The 20,165-nt window shown below is 42.4% G+C and overlaps 1 protein-coding gene across 5 annotated transcripts in view; it reads left to right on the top strand.

Annotated features, from left to right (window-relative positions):
• The window catches only part of UST (uronyl 2-sulfotransferase), a 384,091-nt gene that overhangs the window by 96,265 nt on the left and 267,661 nt on the right, over window positions 1–20,165 (top strand). For all 5 annotated transcript variants that reach the window (XM_082474848.1, XM_082474847.1, XM_082474849.1 and 2 more), the window contains exon 2: window positions 12,066–12,109. In XM_082474848.1, coding sequence (XP_082330974.1) covers window positions 12,066–12,109 — 44 coding nt within the window. The remainder of the gene's footprint in view (window positions 1–12,065; window positions 12,110–20,165) is intronic.

Below are 20,165 nucleotides of genomic sequence, written 5' to 3'. Positions count from 1 at the left end.
TTCAATTTCTCCTATTATTTATAACCCTACATTATTATTTTTATAATCCTTACAAGTTATTTTTGTTCCGGTGCCTCTTTGCACTGTCATGAAATATATTTTCTCCATTGCTGAGTGATTTCTTCAATTATTCTCAGTTACGTATAAAAGCATTCACATACCCTCCTATGATTTATCTTTTCACAGCTCTCAAAGAGCATGATTTTTTAATTTAATCTTTGTAATGGCCTCGCTTGAGTCTGAAGTGTTCAAGGCCTCTAGACAAACCAGAGTCTTGTTCTTATTGTTGCCTGGCCTACGGCTTCTCTTGTAAAACCTTAGCTACAAAATCCTTAACAAGAACTTTTCAGTTCTCCCATACTCAACTCTAACTTCAATCCTTTGTCTTGAAATTAGACTGTCTCATCCTCATGCAGCCCCAGTTCCTACCACTTCGGTGGGCGTAAATCAGGACATGTCTGCCTGGCATTCACAACAGAGAAAAATCTGTGATACTTATGTCATCTGCCTGGCATAAAGTTGTTCCTAAAAGAAAAACACATTTTTCGTTCACCAGCTTTCCCTTCCATTCCTACCTTTCTTTTGCAGGATTGAAGTTCAGTATATATATTGAAGTTTCAAATATATATATATATTTGAAAAAGCCATATGTCAAATTCTGTGCTAGAAAGAGTCGTGCCCATGTTAAAATGTCTTCTTGATATCACTGATATCTCTGTTCTTGATATTACTCACACTTACACGAATGATTGAAATCTACACGATAAAGAAGGTGATTTTTGAAAGATGAGCAGTTTCATTTGCTCATCGCCGTAAGGGGTCTTCGGGGAATCTGAGAATCGGAAGGAAGGTCGAGAGGTCACCACGCACCTCCTTCCATCCAGCGAAGGCATCCTGTCCTTGACGCCAGGCAGGGTCTGGTCAGCATGGCTTCAGCAATGCCTCTGGGAGTATGCTGCTCTGAGGCCCCATTCCAGTTCAGACGACTCTTCAGACTGAAATTTCTGTCTTGATGAGCAGAGGCTCCCTTTGCACCATACAATTAAGTTACTTTGGGTGGGCGTGCATTCATTTGATTGATGCTTTGTGCTCTTGGGGAAAACTTTTTGTTAAGAAGTATTTTTCCAATAAGCAAATCGATATTAAGTAGGCTTGCGTATATTTGGAATTCATGAGCATGAAACCCAGGAAACTAGCTGTTTGTTTTGCTGGAAAGAAGGACTCCAATTTTCTTCCAGCAGAGCTCATGCTGGTCTTCGCTCCCAAGTTCTATATCTGTCTCCACCCTCAGACTCAGTCCTTCAGTGGTTCAGAGAAGTGAGTGACTCACTGTAACTTTGAAAGACCATTAATATTTCCAGATCTATGATGAATTCAAGGTAGCCAGGCTTTTAAGAAAGACTCCTCTTGCTGGGTGTAAGAAAGCACACCTCCCCAACTCATTTTGTTGAAAGGCAGGATTAAGACATTGCTAGAAAAGAAACCAATCTACTATGTGCTAGAGAGTATTTATGACCTCCAGTATACTTTATCTTTCCGAATAATAATACAACCATATGAATAGCCAAATTCTGCCAGGTTTTTAAAAATTACATTTCATTCATGCCCAGGTATAACCTCCCATCATAAATCCTGGAAATTGTGGAGGAAGACCGTGACAGGCCATTCTAGTGCAATAATGAGAGATGCATATTTCAGTGCTGGGACTGATGTTTATGTATGTGATTACTTGGAAGAGGTTTTATTTAACGCACCGTGTCTTTAAATTAGCTCTATTTTAAATATAATCATCAGAGCTACACTTTATTGTATGCATGCCAGGCAGTTTATAAATGTACTTCTAATCCCCCCAGTCCTATCAGGTAAGTTTTATTCTCCCTGCTTTTCCTGTGGGGAAACTAAAACCCAGGAACTTCAAGACCTAGCCCAAGGTCACATTCAATAGGTGGATTGCCACCTTGGACTGATTTGCTGCAAAGCCCACATCCTTTCTCCTGCATTCTGTACTTCAGCTCTTCTTTGGCAAAGAACATCTGATTTTTAGGCACTTATTTGTTTGTCCTTTTCTATTTTGGGGGAGGGGCGTTTATCTGTGCCTACAGAGTAACATATGGTGGTATAAGACCCCTCTTTTATCTTCCAATATTATAGTTCCATGAACCACAAAAATCTCACCTAAATCCTATTAAATCTGATACAAAATAGAACTAGAGAGATGATAGAAAAGGGAGCAATGTTGAATTTATTGAAACCTACTCTTTTTAAATAGACACCGCCAGGCTCATAATTTCGATTGCTAGTTAATTTGGGGAGGATTACTGTTCCGAATGACATCAATACTTTCTGCTGCTCTATTAAAAATCCTCTTTTATATTTGAAGACCTAATAAACAAGAAACTATGATCTCTTCCTTGTGTTACTTGAACGTTCATATGAAAGTATAATCCCAGATGGGATAGTTCTGTCTGCACTACAACATCTGTATAAGACTGACTTCACCATGAAATCCATTTCATTCAAACAGCATTTATGAGCAACTCTTCAAATCTCTTGTTTGTATGCATATCATTTTAGTGCAGTTTATTTGAAACACCCCGTAGAATGCTCTTTCATACTAATTTCCCTACAGCATGAAAAGAATTGGCAAGTGACAAGTAATTCTCTGTCAAACATATGACTGTTTCATTTAGAATATAGAGGACACAGATGCTCATTTACCAGTGGCCTCAGGCCATGGCCCAGAAACCCATCAAGCAGCAGACAGAACTAGAAACATAATTTTTTTTTATCCATTAAATAATATGTATGCTTTGACACCAATCTTTCAGAAAGTAGTGATCCATAACTCAGCAAGAATTATCTCATTCATAGGACATCACCAAGGCCCGCTAATGACTGTCCCATGGTGTTTTCCTACTTAGACCTCACAGAGTTCTTCCATCTGGATTCTGGGTTCAACCTTCCTCCAGGCTCACAGTGGTGTCGTTTTTGCACACACGGTGGCCGCAGGAAACTCTCCCATCTGCCCACTGCCCCACCTTGCATAGAGCCCTAAGGAAGTGTGGACTGGGGTTCCTATGAGCTTGAACCCAAGTTCAAGTCCAGCTCTGACACCTCCAGATGTGTGACCTTGGGCTCAGATCTTCCCTGTGGAAAGGGACCCTCACTCACTCTGTCCTGCTGACCTCCCAGGGTTGATGGGGGTGTGGGCTGCTGAGAAGATGCATGAGAATATTAGAGCTCCAGACACACAGAAGCTCATTTCCGATGCGCCCCAAAGCCCTTGGAATCTTTGCACAAACTTCCCTTTGCTTCTTAAATGAGACTTTATCTTCAGATCTTGATTTCAAGGTCACAGGACATCCTTAATTTAGACTCACCATCCTCTTTGACCTACTCTTTCTCCTCCTTGAGTTAAGGAGCCTCTGTCGTTCCTTCTCATACCACCCTGTACTTCACTCCTTAGAAGACTCATCACAAACACAACTGAATACTTATTTTATATTCATTTGTTTAATGTCTGTCATCCATTTTTATTGCAGACTTCAGAGGGCTAGTGCTATGGACTGTTTATACACTCCTAAAATCTACATATAGAAGCCCTAGCCCTAATTTGATGGCATTTGGAGGTGGGGACTTCATGTGGTATCAGGTTTAGGTGAGGTAATGAAGATGGGGCCCCCATGATGGCATTAGTGTCCTAATTAGAAGAGGAAGAGACCACAACTGTCTTTCTCCACCATGTGAGGACACAGCAAGACCACAGCCGTGTGCAAGTTAGGAGGAAAACTGGACCATGATGGACCCTGATCTTGGACTTCCGGCCTCCAGAACTGTCAGAGATAAGTGTTTGTTGTTTAAGCCACCCAGTCTATGGTACTTTGTTATAGCAGCCTGAACTGACTAAGACAGACAGGGATCATATCTTTTGGCTCATGCCTATATCCCCATGTACAGTGCACGGCACAGAGGAAGCACTTGAGAGGTGTTTGATGGGTGAACTAGTGAGTATCCTGCCTAGATGTTGCTCAGAGAGCTCCGACCCCTCTCCGCTTCATCCCTGCGTAGCCCCGGACTGATCAGCCTGAGGAGCCCTCAGAGCTAACAGGCTCAGTATCTCAAAGCACCTGGGGCTCCCAGACTGGAATCTCTGAGCGAGGCAGGGAGTGTATGGTGAGCAAAAGGGCTTCAGAGTCAGGCAGCTGGACTCAGATCCAGGAGCGCCTGCTGATGAGCTGTACGAGGTGGTACGGGTCACTTCACCTCCCCCAGCCTCAGCGTCCTCTGCTGTAAAATGGGGATAATAGAAGTCCTGTCTCAGAGATTGTTGTAGGAACGCAATGGGATGAGGTCTGTCGAGTGCTTAGCACAGAGCTTAGATCAGCATTGATGTGAACCATCGACGATGATAAGGAAGGTACGGATTTTTTTGGCCTTGTTTTGTTTCTCCCAGCGTAGATTCTTAGTCATCTTTGTCCTGCCCATCTTCCACTACATTTCCCACTACATTTAGGGGTGCTTCATGCATCTGTTGGAAAGTGTCCATCCTCATGGTGGCTAGGTCCTAATAGAAAAAGAAGATTATCGGGCTCGGGTTAGAGCCTTGGGGTTTGCAGCCTTGGGCTGGGGCTGCTCTGTTAATGGGTGTATTAGAGTCGCAAAGGTGGGATCAGTTGACTGTAGTAATTACTTTGGGAGGAAAATCTAATGGAGTGAAACAGAAACCTAAGTGATTCCATCTCGCTTTGATACTTTATTCCTACCTGCATAAGATCATATAATACAATTGCGATGAATTCCTGAGCTAATTTGGCAATAATTCATATTTATATTCAGGTTGTTATTATAGCAGTATTGCACTGATCATTTGATTTCAAAACTAATTTCCTTCTACAAATATACCCTCGACATCCTATAATGTATATTCAGATTTAATGGGAAAAAAAGCGAGGTATTAAAAAGCAAGGCAGTGGTTTTGAGCCTGAAATACACAGAGAAAAGCCTTAATTTGCTTTTAAAAGTAATTAGAAATGGAAGACACTTTCTAAATCATAATTGATAACAATTTGGATTTTTTTTCATAGTCTGGAATGCTCATTTTTATCATTTAGGCTCAAGAAAATTTTTTCAGGCTATTTTCGCCTTTGTTAACTGGTTGGGTAGAACATTCAAGATTTTTTTAAAGGTATTTTTGTAAATATATTTAAGTATTGATAGTTAACAAAACCATTTGTTTTAATTTAGTGGAAAATAATTTTACTAAAGCTTAAATAAATTTGTGCAAGCAGTTCGCCTCCATTACAGTGTCTTTGGGGCTACGTTAATTATAAGAAATGGAGCTCTTAGAGATGTTTACTCAGTGCACAAACTCTTCATTGTTAACCATGGCTGGTGTGTGCTGACAGCTGCCTCTTAGGGAAACGTAACCCATGGTTAACGGTGGAAAGTGTGGCATTAGCATAATTTTTTGGCAAGGACCGAGCTGGGGCTGCAGTGCTGCCTCCCAGCTTCCTTCATTAACAGTGTCTCATCAGAGGCCCGGACTCTAGCGGGGAGACGCAGCCACATGACTGTGCTGCAGGTAACCAAAATCCTGGGTGAAATGCCCGCTTCTGAATAAAAAAAGAAAGGATTTCCATTGCTTATGATTATGATTTTAAAAGGGCCCCTGGAAGAAAGACTCTGAAGAGAATTGCTGGTGTTTGATCAAAATTGACAGTGTAGAGGCGGCTTTTTTTGACATTGACACTAATGCATGTTATGGTTTCTATAAGAGGAATTCGAATTAAAACAGCTTTATTCTTCAGGGACCAATTCAGACAAAAATAGATCTGCTAATGCACACTTAGAGACAAGAATAAATTACATCCCCTGAGGGGTCCATAAGTTCATTTGCGCATTGCTAAAGGTACTTCAGACAATTGGGAAAGAATTTTTGTATGTTTTGGAGGACATATCAAGCCAGTGTTGGAAAGTAATAGAAAATATCAAATAGTTATTTTATAGTAATATTCATTCTTGATACGATAAACTATTCCCCTGGCCTGAGGATTCTCTTTGATTTCCTCAATAGTAAATAATATTACAAACTTGAATATGAAGGATACAATTGGATAATATAAGATGAGGAAGTAGCTACCACTCACTGAGGGCTTAATATGTGCCAGGCGGGCACTATGCTAAGTGCTTTATACATGTCTCGTTTCATTTTCATAACAACCCTATTACTTAGGTGCTATTATTAATGTCCTCAGTTGCAAATGGGGAGATTAACCCTCAGGGAAATTTAGTGATATTTCCAAGGTCACTCAACCAGTAAGGGGTAGAACTGACATTTGAACCCAGGTCTCTTTGTTCTGGCTCCTACAGTAATCCCTCGGCCACCCCTGGGCTTCTGTCCCTGTTACCAGTGATGGTCACTTCTATTAGCAGTGTCTTCCTGAACCCATTAAATGATTCCCCTGGGGCTCCTTTCGACTCTTCCTCTTACATAAGAGTGACTATTGCTACTTAAAGTACAGGGCACATTGATAACTCTATTCAGTAGTCCTTCAGTGTCAGTGCTTTCATGTCAGTGCTTCTGGCAGTTTCTTCTTTATCTGGCTGTGTCGGTCTCTGTTGGATTCACATGGGCGTGGCAGTGGGCTCCTCTGTGTCGGCCAGGTCCCCTCACCTCCACTTCACTCCAGGCCCCCAGCCTGGAAAAACAGGTAGCCTCAGTGGGCTTGGACCAGCCAGTGTCTGTGCTTCAGATTTTCTAGAGGCTTTTTCCTTTTAGGTCTTTGTGGTCCCTCAAGGTGTGTGTGGGGAACAAACATGGGTGTCTCTCAGACCGATGGAACACCCCCTATTTGTTAAGTCAAGTGGGGTCTGGAGAGGCTCTGGGCAGAGGGAGAATTATGCGTTTATCTCCTTTTTTACCATGAAACAGGAGGGTCAGCAGAACAATATATGTGAACAGGAACATATTTGTGCAGGAACAAATATGTTCTGAAAGTGTAAGCTCAGAAAATTATTCTTCAAAAGATCTGTGGAGTCCCAGAAAGGTCTGGGCAGCCCATGTGGTTTAAAGTGTAATCTCTGTGCCTAGAGCCGGCCCGGCCCCCTGGAGCAGGTGCTACCTGGAGCCAGGTCGGTCCTCCTGTGATCGTCAGCGTTCTCCTTTGACGGGAAACTCATGTTGTATAATCTCTCACCAGAAATGATGGAGGTGACCTCTGATTAAGATCTGCCTGAATAAGATCTGTTACTTTTTATTTCTGGAAAATGAGATTCAGCCTGAATTAAGACATTTAATCTGTGTTTTTTTAGCTCAGTGATTCTCAGCCTTGGCCAGACATTAGAATTACCTGAAGGACTTGAGAAAATACCGATTGTCAAATGACTTGTCCCCAAATAATTGAATCGGAATAGCTAAGGCTGGCGCCTGGCATCCACATTCCTTAAAAATTATTGCAGGCAGTGGAACGTGCAGTGGGGGTGGAAGACTACTGAGTTGGGAGGATGGAGAGGCAGCGAAGGGGCGGCCTTGCACTGCTGCCGCTACTCAGTACAGCTCGTACTGCTGCAACTTACTAGGTGCTTAGTATGTACAGGTATTGTTCTAAGCATGTTTCATAGAATGAGATTACCCTCATGTCCTCCTTACAGTGACCTATGAGCTTATTTCATTTCTCCAGATATGTATACGGGAAACTTTGAGGAGGTAAAGCAATTTATTCAGAGTGAAATGACACTTCTTGTGGATATGCTCTGCTATGAAAGTGAGACTTAACCTGTTCATCTATGTACACTATATCTGGTTTTTCATATCATTGCTCTAGTAAGTGCACAAACAGTAACTCCCATGTGCTTGGACTTAACATCTTTGCACATTCACATATGATCTTTCATGTTATACTAACAGCCTCGCTGGGAGGTCTCCACCAGAAAGAGCTAGGTGGGCAGGGTGAGATTTAGAATGTGTTATAATTTAGTCTGAGATCACTTGCCTTCTAGGGAGGGCACTTTTAAAACCATTAAACCACGAGTCGTTTGTTGGTGGTGGTTTTGGTGTATAACTCGATCAGTTTTAACCCATGGATAGAGCCATGTAACCACTACCACCATCAGGATATAGACCAAGTGCAGAGAGCTCAGAGGGCTGGAGTGTGGCTTCAAATCAGTAACCACCCCGCCTCCTGCACCCACCTAAGCAGATTCCACAAGCCTGACGTTCTGTAAGAGGTTTATCTCCATGCCAGCCGGAGCTAGTGATTTCTTGGCAGTTTGGAGACAGGCCCTTCTGAAAGTTTGACTGATGGTAGGAGTGGACCCATGTGGGGTATATGCCTTTCTTTTTTTTTCTAACTTGACAAGATACTGTAATCCTTGATCCCCAAAGGAAGGACTTGAGACACGAAGAGGAGGCTGAAATCAGAGCTCTAAAGGTGTAGGTTAGTTTCTGGAAAGAAATGAAATGATATACCCCTCCAGGCCTCCAAAAATTACAGGGATCGGAGACTGAGGTATCAAAAGTGGACATTCGCAGGGCAGTGGAGAGGGGTGGCAGGTAAGCACTTGTCTTCTGTCCTGGCCCCAGACCCTCGTCAGCCCTCCTCCGCCTTTTCTTTTCGAATTTGCATTGTGAGCTCTAAGCTCAAAGGCTCCAAGGGCTGGGGTCTGATCTCGCTTCCCCACCACTTGACACCTTCTGTAGAATCCCCCCCCGAAGACGGTGCAGCAAGAAGCCTCTTTGATGCCTGGGAGCCTGTTTGGGGAAGCTCCTTTTGATAAGAGCGCTCATCCTTTGATCTCCACAGCCCACAAGTTACCAACTTCAGGTTTGAAAATCCTGACAATCATCTCGTTTATTTTGCACTCGGAAAGTGTAAGATCCTAGGATGAAAAGCTCTACCTAAACACCAAAAAATAACACAGTTATACCCTAGGAGAATAAAAACTTCCCGTCTCCAGCTAAAGAAATACTTTTTATTTGTGTAGCTTTTCTTTTTCCTTTTCGTGCCTCTGCTGCAAGTGCGAGGCCCTTACAGCCTCTGTGTTCTAATAAACCGCAGGAACATAGCTGTGGATGGGAGCTCAGGGATCTGCTGGTGGCGGTAACAATGGGGTCTATGGCACAAGTGCCAACGCTGTTCAGCCCTGGTCCTTTCTTTGTGCAGAAAGAAGTGATGTCTTAGGATGAGGGAGGGAGGAAGGGAGAGAGGGAGGGAAGGAAGAGCTGAGAAAGCAGGGACATTTGACCTGAGCCTGAGTGAAGGGGTTGAGAAAGAGCTTTTTCTGGTAGAGGAAAGAACCCATTCAAAAGGTCCCTAGCTGACAACAGGTTGGCGTGTTCTGGAGCAGAGAGAGGGCTGTTGTGCTGGTGTCAGGTGTGGCAGGAGGCGGGGCCTGAGTCATGTAGGGTTAGAGACCATGGTAAGGAATTGATTATTTTGTTCTTAGAGAAATAGATTTTAAGCAGAGGGCCAGCATGGCCGGATTAATAAGGTTAAAAGATCTCTCTGGGGCTTCCCTGGTGGAGCAGTGGTTGAGAATCTGCCTGCCAATGCAGGGGACACGGGTTCGAGCCCTGGTCTGGGAAGATCCCACATGCCGCGGAGCAACTAGGCCCGTGAGCCACAACTACTGAGCCTGCGCGTCTGGAGCCTGTGCTCCGCAACAAGAGAGGCCGCGATAATGAGAGGCCCGCGCACCGCGATGAAGAGTGGCCCCCACTTGCTGCAACTAGAGAAAGCCCTCGCACAGAAACGAAGACCCAACACAGCCATAAATAAATAAACAAACAAGTAAATAAATAAATACATACATACATACTAACATCAACATCATTAAAAAAAAAAAAAAAAAAAAAAAAAAGATCTCTCTGGTTGCTGTGTGGTAGGGGAGAAAATTGGCGATCAGCGAAGAGAGGGCTCTCGCAGTTGGCCCGGAGGGGTTGGTGAGAAGTGGTCTGATTTGAGTAATATCTTGAAGGCTGAGCCAACAGGACTTGCAAATGGGTTGGTATGGATGGGGTAAGGGAAAGGGATGGATCAAGGGTGACTCTTGGGCTTTGGAGCCTGTCGGGGAAGGGATGTGTTGTGTAACCTGATGAAGAAGACAGGAGAGACAGCGATTTGGGGGATGGAGTAGGAGCAGATAAAGAGTTCTGTTTGGACGGTGAGGTGTGAGATGCCTGCAGACATCCAAGCATCCAAGCTGAGGTGCTAAGGAGTCAGGGGATACCCATGTCTGGAGTTTGAGGTAGCAGTCAGGCACTGAAATCATTCCTTTTAAGGAGTTCCTGGGAACTTTGGTTTATGGAAACTTTTGCTATTTTAGAAACATTTAGTTGTTTGAGCTCCCTTTGATTCCTGGGATGAATACCTGGAGAACATGCTGGAGTGTGTTGGGATTTCTCGCATCCCTCCTGGGGAAGACACGTTCACACGATGAGCAGACAGGGCCCTCTGCAGCCATCCTGACTGCATTATGGTGGAATTCATTCTGAGGATTTCTCTAGACTTAGGCAACCATTTTTCTGAATTCTTTACCGCACGTCCTCTTTACCAAGTCAGATAGAGATCGACTTCCTATTCATGTGTGTTCCCAGTGGAGTGCAGCACAATAATTAAGAACTACAAATTGTTCATCATGTTCACATTTCATAGGTTACTGTAAATAACCCAATCACGAGCATTCCAGGTGTTTGTGTGTGAGTGTCTTGTACATGAAAATTGGACCCCATTTTCCCTCTGCCTTACACAGACAGCCAGAGTACGGTCATTGCACACATCATGTGGGTGATAAATGAGAAGACTATGAAGAAAAAGGGGTTGGATGAAGCCTCAGTATGGAAAAAAAATCTGTAAGCCAAAATCCACTTATTTATTACGTTTGGATAAGTTTCCCCACTTGAACTGTCCCTGGCTTAAACTCTGCTTCCCTTTTTTATTCCTATTTCTTAAGTTACTTTGCTCTCTCCCGAAAAAGCACCTTTCATTGACCTTATTCCCTAATCTACTGTCTTCTATAAACCTCCTTTTGCTTTCAATATTCCCCACATTTTGCTCTGTTAGAAAGTCTGGTCATCTTCACTTTCCCCTAAACTCACCACATCATTGTATCCCCTACACGATCAAACTCAAACGTGTGGCCAGCTGGTAATGTTGCTGGCGCCCAGGCTGCACGAAAGCTGGAGATGGCAACACTCCAGGTGGGCTTTTCAGATGAGCAGATGCCCGAGCACCTTCTGGAAAAACCAGTCTTCCCTCCTCTCTGCAGCTTAACAGCTGTGTGACTGCCAGCAAACTGGATTTCTCCAGGCCTCTGTTCTCTTCTTTGTAAATGGGGGTAATTCTAACTGACCTCTGATATGTGAATTAAGTGAATAAATGCCTGTAAAACACTTAGCAGAGAAGGAATTCAATAAGCTTTAGTTCCGGTCAGAATCCCCCCACCCCCCCCCAGTCTTTATTCATCAGGAAACAATAACCACGCACTCTGAAAACACACATGCCACTAAGTGGCTATTAGGGAAGACAAATCAAGCTTCGGAAGCAAGCTAGACTGAAAAGATGAAGGGAAACTGACAGTCAAGACAAAGTGGAGAAACAATGCAGTGGTTCTCAAAGTGCGGTTTCGGGACCCATAGCATCTGCATCATTTGGGAGCTTGGTAGAAATGCAAATTCTCAGAGCTACTGAATCAGAACCTCAGGGCCGGGCAATCTGTGTTTTAGCAAGCTCTGCAGGTAATTCTGATGCACGCTGAAGTTTGAGAACCACTGGTCTAAAGTAAACTCAACAGATATTGGGTGGAGAATGATGGTGCATGTTTCTGCATGTGTATGTCCGTGTGCATACGTACCCACATGGGTAGACTGTTTGTAACTGCTGAAACTGTTAACCAAGCCTGGTAGTATCAGCAAAGTCCCACCAAACTGGAGATTAATTACCCATTTTCCTTTGGGGCTTTTGTCTGAATAGAAATATATCTAGAGTACTTATTTTCAATGACTTTGCACTAAATTCGTTTGGGGTTTAAGACTATTAATTCATCAACGTTTTCTTCTTTTTTCCTAGGAAATTCCACTTACTTAGATGACCATGGACCCCCTCCTAGTAAGGTAAGACCTTTGCTTGTGGTATAAATCCCCTTTTCCTTTTCTCAGTACCTACCGCCTTCAATAACCCCAACCAGATCCCTCCGGGCTCTGAACTGTTCACAAGAAAATAGTAGGTAGCAGATGTCAAGTTAATCTTTGACTAATAGTGGGTGGAAAAAGGAAGCACACAAAGATAGCCTAAATGGTGAGGGAGCAAGAGGCATCATTTCATCAGGAGCTGAAGCTATCCCAGGCACTGGAGCCTCAAGCTGACTTCAGACTTTTGGTTGCTTCTCCTGTTTGCTGCCTTCTTTGCCTTTACTCTCCATGTCGGACTGTGATTGATGTCCACAGCCCAGTCTCCTCACGTCTTCATGCTTTGGGCTAGCCTAACCTCTGCCCCTTTCTCCATGGCCTGCCTTACTTGGGATACTCCACGCAAGGCTCAGCCCTCTGGAACCGGCCTTCTCTGCCAGTGCCCTTGCAAGTCTGCCGTGGCCTGGCCTGTACAATCACTTTTGTTCTTAGCAGCAATTTTGGTCTGACTTTTAAGGGTCAGAACAGTCCAGTGAAGTATTAGTGGAGTTCCCCCCGCCGCTCTCTACTTTCTTGAGTGCAATGAAAACCAAATATCAATCTACTGATAAATGAGGAAAAATACAGACACTCTTTGACCACTTAAGGTGATGCCTGCAAAGTGCGGTTGTAAGTACCTAGTGAAAAGATAATCAGCCAGTAACCTTAGAGGTTGGAAATTTACCCTAAAGTTGGCTTTTGCATTTGTGGGATTTGAAGAAGAACTCCACCACATTTAAGACCATGAGCTTTGGAATAAGGTATTTCTGGGTTCATCTCGGGCTCTACCACTATCAATATATGACATTAGACAAATTACTTAATATTTCAAGCCTCAATTTTTTGATGTACAAGGTGGGGTTAAAAATATGGCCCACAGTACAGGACATGTAAAAAGATTGAACGAGCTGATACATGACAAGCACTCAGCACCCGGCATGTGATAAGCATTAAATAAACGGTGGATAGTGTTAACGAGACTGGAATAGCACTAAGATTATTGATGAATGGTACAGTGGTATTTGTCACCGTGGTGAATGGTTTACCACTTGGCCCGCTGCGTATGTATTGAGTGCCTGCAATGCTGCAGGCACTAGGAATACAAATATGAAGCAAAACAAGAATAACCACAAGGTGGCCCCTACCCAGGAGAAACAAAGGAATATAGAGGATTAGACACCATCTGAGGATAAGGACTGCATCTAGCTCATCTCAGTATCCTCACATCCTTGCATTAGCCTCGACACACAGAGAGGCACATCGTGACTATTCATTAATTCTCACTGAACTGAACCATGGAATCCAGAGCTGTAATCTGAATCAGGTCTCCTGGCTCCCATCCCAGGTTCTTTCCACTAGGCCAGTATTCTCAAACTTTAGCTTGCACCAGGATTTCCTGGAGGCTTGTTAAAACATGGATTGCTGGGCCCAGACCCCTGAGTGTCTGATGCAGTGGGTCCAGGGTGGGACTTGAGAATTTGCATTTTTAACAAGCTCCCAAGCGATGCTGATACTGCAGGTCTGGGGACCGCATTTGAGATCCACTGCTCTAAAAGGCCATGAATATAAAGAAAACCGGTTCCTGGACATTTTCTGTGTTGCTTTGACTGCTAATAGCCTAGAGAGAGTGGCATGGCTTATTACATAAAGGCTATTAATTAATAATAATGACTCACCACTGTAACCTTTCTTGTAGTGAAAACATATTTTCTTTGGTCAGTAACCTGCCTAGGAAGGAAAATAAGTGGAGGTGGGGAAGAAGAATGCTGTGGATGGCCTGCTAGGTTCCTTCACCACTTACAGTATTTCTTTCCTAAGTAGGGCCAAGTCAACCTCCCCACCCCCTCTGCTCTGCAGGGAAGGGGGTTAGGGGGCTCTGTTTGTGGGATATATTAGCTGTTTCCCTCAGTGGCTTGTCAGGCCATTACTTTGGGTTCCAGGTTTGATAAACGGGGTTTTACCTGGTCAGAAGACCCAGGCCCACTTTACATAAACTTGCCTTCTCAAACTCAGTCCTTGGTGACCCATTTGGGGCTACCTTTAGTCTGTCTGGGGGCCTTGCTCTTGCCAAGTTGGCCATCCTGTCTGCCTCTTTGCTAGTATCCTTGGTGCCTGGATTCTGTGTTTGCTGGGCTCTCTCCCCCTGCCCCTGCAGGGCTTTCCCTGGCTGTGCATTCTCCCGTCCCTGCAGTCTGGTCTTCACCCCTCCTTCTTCCCCACCCCCAACTAAGGCTCCCCGTGATACACAAAAATGGTCCGGTCATATCAGATCATTTTAGACCGTTTTCAGAATAAATCGCATTTTATAAGCTCCAGTCCAAGTTTTAAAATTGTGAGTATAATCTCTTTCAACCAGCAGAAGTTTATATAATACAGATTCTTTCCCTATAACTGTGTTTTCATTATCTAGGAGTGGAGTGGCAAAAACACTCAACTTGCTAAGCAGTAGCCAAAATAATAAGAAGAATATAAAAATGGGTAAAAATAATATTAGTATGTTAACATCTTTCATCCATGCTTATTACTTCTGGCAGGGTGGAAACGAATCCCAGAAGTGATGAGGTCAGGATTCCAGATGAAGGTCCCTTAAGTGTACCCCGAGGTGAAGCCTCGGTTATGTAAATCTACAGACCACTGGTGTATTCAGGGACACGGTGGCACCCAGGGGATAAGGACTCACACATGTGTGGCCTCCGGAGTGAACTCCCAGCCTGGCAGTGGGAAGCAAGACCGAGTCCAGATCCACAGTTTTCCTATTTGTTTAGCACTCAGAAATAACTTTTTGATGCCAAGATCGAAAGAGCTGTGATCTAGATGAAATAAGGTTTTTAAACCCTGAAAATGTACGGACTGAGGTTTACAGGCAAGTTCTCATTTTATTAGAAGATTCAGTTCCACAAGTTTCACATTCCACAAGTAACAGCCATTTAGGGAATGGGGTGTGTGCCACACAGCACATCCAGAGCCCAGGTCTTCATTCTCTCCAGTATTTTCATGAAAAAGAACCAAATGCCTCTGACTTTTACTTGTTTTTTCAAATCTACTTTAACCTCACAGCTCACCCCAGTTTTTGATCTAAGTCATTATTTAAAGGCGGATGTTAATATTTTCTTTTGTCGACCACTTTTTACTACCGCTTTGTGTGTACACAAAATTTAGCGATTTAAGGTTAGAACCCTACTGAGACTGACATGGAGATCTCTATTGAATGAATTAGAAAGATATTCTTGGGTACAAAAGCAGGCATGAAACAGCAGTATAGTGTGATCTTACGTCTTAAAAACTTGTGTGCATATGTATGTGTGTGTACAGAGAAAAGCCTGGAAGGATAATGATGTTTACTCCAGATGGTGAGACTTCAGGAGGTTTTTACTCATTTCCTTATTTTCTGTGTAAATTTGAGTTTATTAAAGTAATACTTGCTCAATCTAAAAATCAGGGTGTGTGCGGTGGTGGTGGTGGGGAATCACTGTGTAAGAGAAGATTAAAGTTGGGCTGAAAAGCCTGAGGTGCTCTGGCCTCTGCAGCATCACCTGTGGTTCTGTCCACCCCCCCAGAGCAGCCTGACCTCTGGAGGTGATGTCTTCTCCTTCCTGGCTTCACTTCGCCTAGGACATAGGTCCCTGATGTGAGCTGCTGGCATCGGCAATGATAAATTCTGGAGGTAGCAGATAGAATACAGTTACTATTTCACGTATGTTGGGTTCCCAGATCTGATAGGTAAGGAGAGCTGGTCTAAGCCACTCAAGGAAAATAAAATCACTATCCATCGCTGATGTCTACCGTTTCCTATGTGGCAGGCACTCTGCTAAGCACTTTCCATGGAAGTTTAGTGTCTATGAAACTCTATAGAAGAGGAAGTAATTATTTAACCATTATTTTACAGATGAGGGAACCGGATCTTAGAGAGGCTGGGTAACTTGCCAGAGGTCATGCACTACTAAGAACTGGACTTGGGATCCCAGCCCAAGGCTGTGTAGGTAGCTCCAAGGTTCACGCTTTTAACCATTCCAAGATTACTAATTTAATATAAAGACAATAAGTTTTTACCTTATTTCTGGAGTTTTACCCTTTTATATAAGTTCTCTGGTACCTTAACTAGTACAGTACACAAAGTCTCAGTATAATATCAGAAAAAAAAAATAGTCATCACCATTTACTGTTGGGTCCAATGGACCTTTTTAACTTTTTTAAAATATCAATCCAGAGATTTTTTTTCATCTTTTTCTTTCTAATCACCTTTCTATACATACCCACCGTCGGCATTTGTTCATTTACATACTGTATACAGAGTAAATTTTGGTGTACAAACCTCATCAAAGGTGAAAGAAGACTGTCCCACGTTCATTTAGCAAAATGGGATGGTCCAGGTTCTTGTCGCAAAATAATGTTTGATGAAGTCCTTCCCCTGGACGACTAACTGCATGGGAATTCCATATTTTCTTTTTGTCCTTAGAAAAAAATATTGTTCCCTCATAGACTCTTGAGTTTGAGAGAATTAATCTAGAATATCATCACTGCAAGACTCATGGTGTGAGGTTTCACTTTCATGATTAATTTCATTTCATCATCATCATCAGGGTCTTGAGTGTTGCTCTCTGACTCTAAGCATTTGTCTCTGATTCTTCTAATGCCTGGGAAACCTCTCCCTCCATCGATTTTCTTCTCTTTGTCATTATAGGCAGGAATGAAACATTCTGAATCTCCACTCTGGTCAATGAAAGTTAAAAGCAGGGAATTCCCTGGCAGCCAGTGGTTAAGACTCCACGCTTCCACTGCAGGGGTCCCGGGTTCAATCCCTGGTCGGGGAACTAAGATCCCGCAACCCGCGCGGTATGGCCAAAAAATAAATAGATAAAAAATAAAATTAAAAAAAAAAAGAAAGTTAAAAACAAACTGCAAAGATTGTATCTCCAGTCTTCTGCTATATCTTTTGTAAAGATGATGTAACCCTTTAGGCAGCACAATAAAATATGAAGAGTGATGAAACAGTGACAATTTATTTCCCTAATGAATCGCTCTAAGCCTGCACTGTTCAGTACAGTAGCCATCAGGCTCATGTAGCTATTTAAATTCATTAAAATTCAAAAAATAAAAATTCACTTTTTCAGTTGCCCTAGCCACATGTCAAATTCTTTGTAGCCATATGCGACTAGTGCTACTGTATTGAACGACACAGAATAAAACATTTCCGTCATCACTGAACAGCAGTGTAGTTCTAAGCTATTCCATCATCCTTCCATTTTTCTGTTACTTTAGTCTTTTTAAAGCATAGTTGGGAGTAATTAATGCATAACTGGTAGATAATTATTTTAAGATGATGAACTAGCAAAGCATTTCAAGATATAGGAAAAATAAAATCATTAAGATTCCATAATGGATCTTAAATTTTTAAAAGAGGCTAGTAGATCCTATTACATGGTAATTATATTATATTACATACTATATATTATTATTATTATATAATTATAATTATATTATATGGACCTATTATATGGTAATTACAAGGTAGGATGAGTTTTATTCTCCATATTTTAAAAAAAGTATATTCTCTTTGGAACATCTCTAAGAAAGAATAAAGTCAAGAAATATTAATCCATACAAATGGTTAGAACTGCTCAAAAAAACCCCCAAAAAACCTAAAACACTAAAATTGAGTCCGGGGAATCCTGATGGTATACTGAGGGTTAAGATATATTACTGATGTCTACATTTGTATGCAAATGTATTTTGACATATAATACTTATATGTTATTTTTGTATATAAAGTAATGTGCTAGGTAATTTAGTATTCGAAATTCTGTTTTTAAAGGGGTTCATTAGAAGAGGGTTTACAATTTATTATGCTGGGAAACCTCCAAATGAATAAGTGGTAATATTAATTGAGGTGACATTTATATGCACCTAGCAGTGTCTGGCAATGAACAATTGTTCATTAAAGGTTAGTCCTTCTTACCCACCCCCCAGAAGCTAATTTCCCTTTAGTATCAATTAATTAATGAGGGACTACTTTGTGCTAGGGATCAGGAGGACATGATAAAACTTGAAAATAATCCCCTGCTATCTAATATCTTATAATCTAGTTGCATTTTAAGGTTTCAAAGAGTCAAAGACTATGGGAGCACATGATTCTGCGGTGGATGTATTCTTCAGTCTAAATGACCGTATACAGACAACCATTCATTCATTGAGGCGTTTACTATGCCCCAGATTTGTGTTGGGTTCTGTGCTAGGCGCTGAGGCTATAAGGCTGCAGAAGGCACAGTCCCTGCCCTCAAGGAGTTTAGAGTCTAGTGGGAAGGACCGGCTAGCAAACAGGCCCACTCTAATACATTAAGTATGTGGCTAGTCGCTATGATAAGGGTGAACCCAGGAGGCTCTGCCTTACCTTCCTTCCAAGTGAGAGTCCTGAAAATGGAGTAAGATGAACGAACCAAGTCAAAGAGTCTGGTATGGATGGGGTGAGGAGGGACAGGCCTCGTTTCTGGGATTTGAGGGGCGGTGGGTGGAAAATGGAGATATGAACTGCTTTGAGGAGCTTGGCTTTAACAGGAAAGAGTTAAAAAAATGACAGCCTAGGAGATGGAGACCATGTTGGCATAATTGTATAGTAGAAAAATTTGACTAATAGGAAAGGAGTGACAAATGACAAATTCAGTTCTGAATGGTGTTATGAATTGAATTGGGTCCCTCAAAAGACCTGGTGCAGTCCAAACCACCAGAATCTGTGAATGCAGTCTTCTTTGGAAATAGGCTCTTTGCAGATGTAATGAAGATGAGGTCACATTGGGCCCTAAATCCATGTGACTGATGTCCTTATAAAAAGAGGGAAATTTGGACACAGAGACAGAGACACACAGGGAGAATGCCATGTGACGTTGGAGGCAGATTGGAGTTATGCTGTCACAAGCCAAGGAACACCAATGATTGCTGGCAACCACCAGCACCTAGGAGAGAGGCAGGGAACACATTCTCCCTGTGAGTCCCCAAGAAGGAATTCACCCTACTGACACCTCGATTTCAGACTTACGGCCTCCTGAACAGTGAGAGAATAAATTTCTGTTGCCTTAAGCTACCCAATTTGTGATTCTCTGTTATGGCAGCCCTAGAAAGTAATTCTACATTGAGTTTAATATCTTCAGTTACCAGGATAGCATTGCATTATGCCCTGTTAGGCATTATTTGGTTTGACTTAATAAACATTAAAGCGATCCTTAGATGTCTCTCATTGGATAATTTAAGTGCATTTTCGTATTTTTTTCAACATTCAGTACTACTCACATCTTCCCCCAACATCCCTTCTTCACTTCGTTAATTTTTTTCTTTGTAATTCCCATGCCTTACCTATTTTATTATCCCCAATATTCTCCCCAAGTTCTTCTATTTGACATTTGTTTCTACTGTTCAAATTGTGTTTTTTAATATTCAAAAATCATTTTATATTACATCATATTTTTTTCTGGAAAGGATCTCAGCGACAATGCTTTTAGGAAGTTACTTAAAGGAAACTTCCTATTTTCACAGGACTAGGGAGCTATGAGAGCAAGAAGCTAAAACAGTACAGAAGTCCGTTGCACTTCAAAAAATATGTCCCTATTTCTATCGGGGATGTCTCAGCTGCCCTTTAACACCACTACCACTGAGTCCCTAAGAAAGACTGCATATTTGTTTAGGTTTGTTTTTTCCCTTTCAATAACTCCTTTCAACTTGGAGATACATTTGCTGAAAGAAGCTGTTTTAATGTTCTCTACTGAAGAAACCATGTTTTCCATTCCCCGCCTGGAGCCTACAAAGGAAAACCCACATATCTGGTAATCATAGTAGGTAAGCGACTTCCGGAAGATACTGGGAGTACAATTACTTTCAGGTGTCTTGGCCAAACATCGGCCAACTTGGAGAGGGTTTCTGCATCCAAAATTCCCCCTTTCCCTGAAGGCAGGATTGCTGAGCTTTATGTGCATCTACAGTCTCCTTTGGTCAGAATCACTTTTTACTTGGAAGA

The sequence above is a fragment of the Balaenoptera physalus genome (genome assembly GCF_965194825.1).
Source record: "Balaenoptera physalus genome assembly, chromosome: 9".
NCBI classification, from domain to species: Eukaryota; Metazoa; Chordata; class Mammalia; order Artiodactyla; family Balaenopteridae; genus Balaenoptera; species Balaenoptera physalus.
This window is presented reverse-complemented; position numbering and strand designations above follow the sequence as displayed.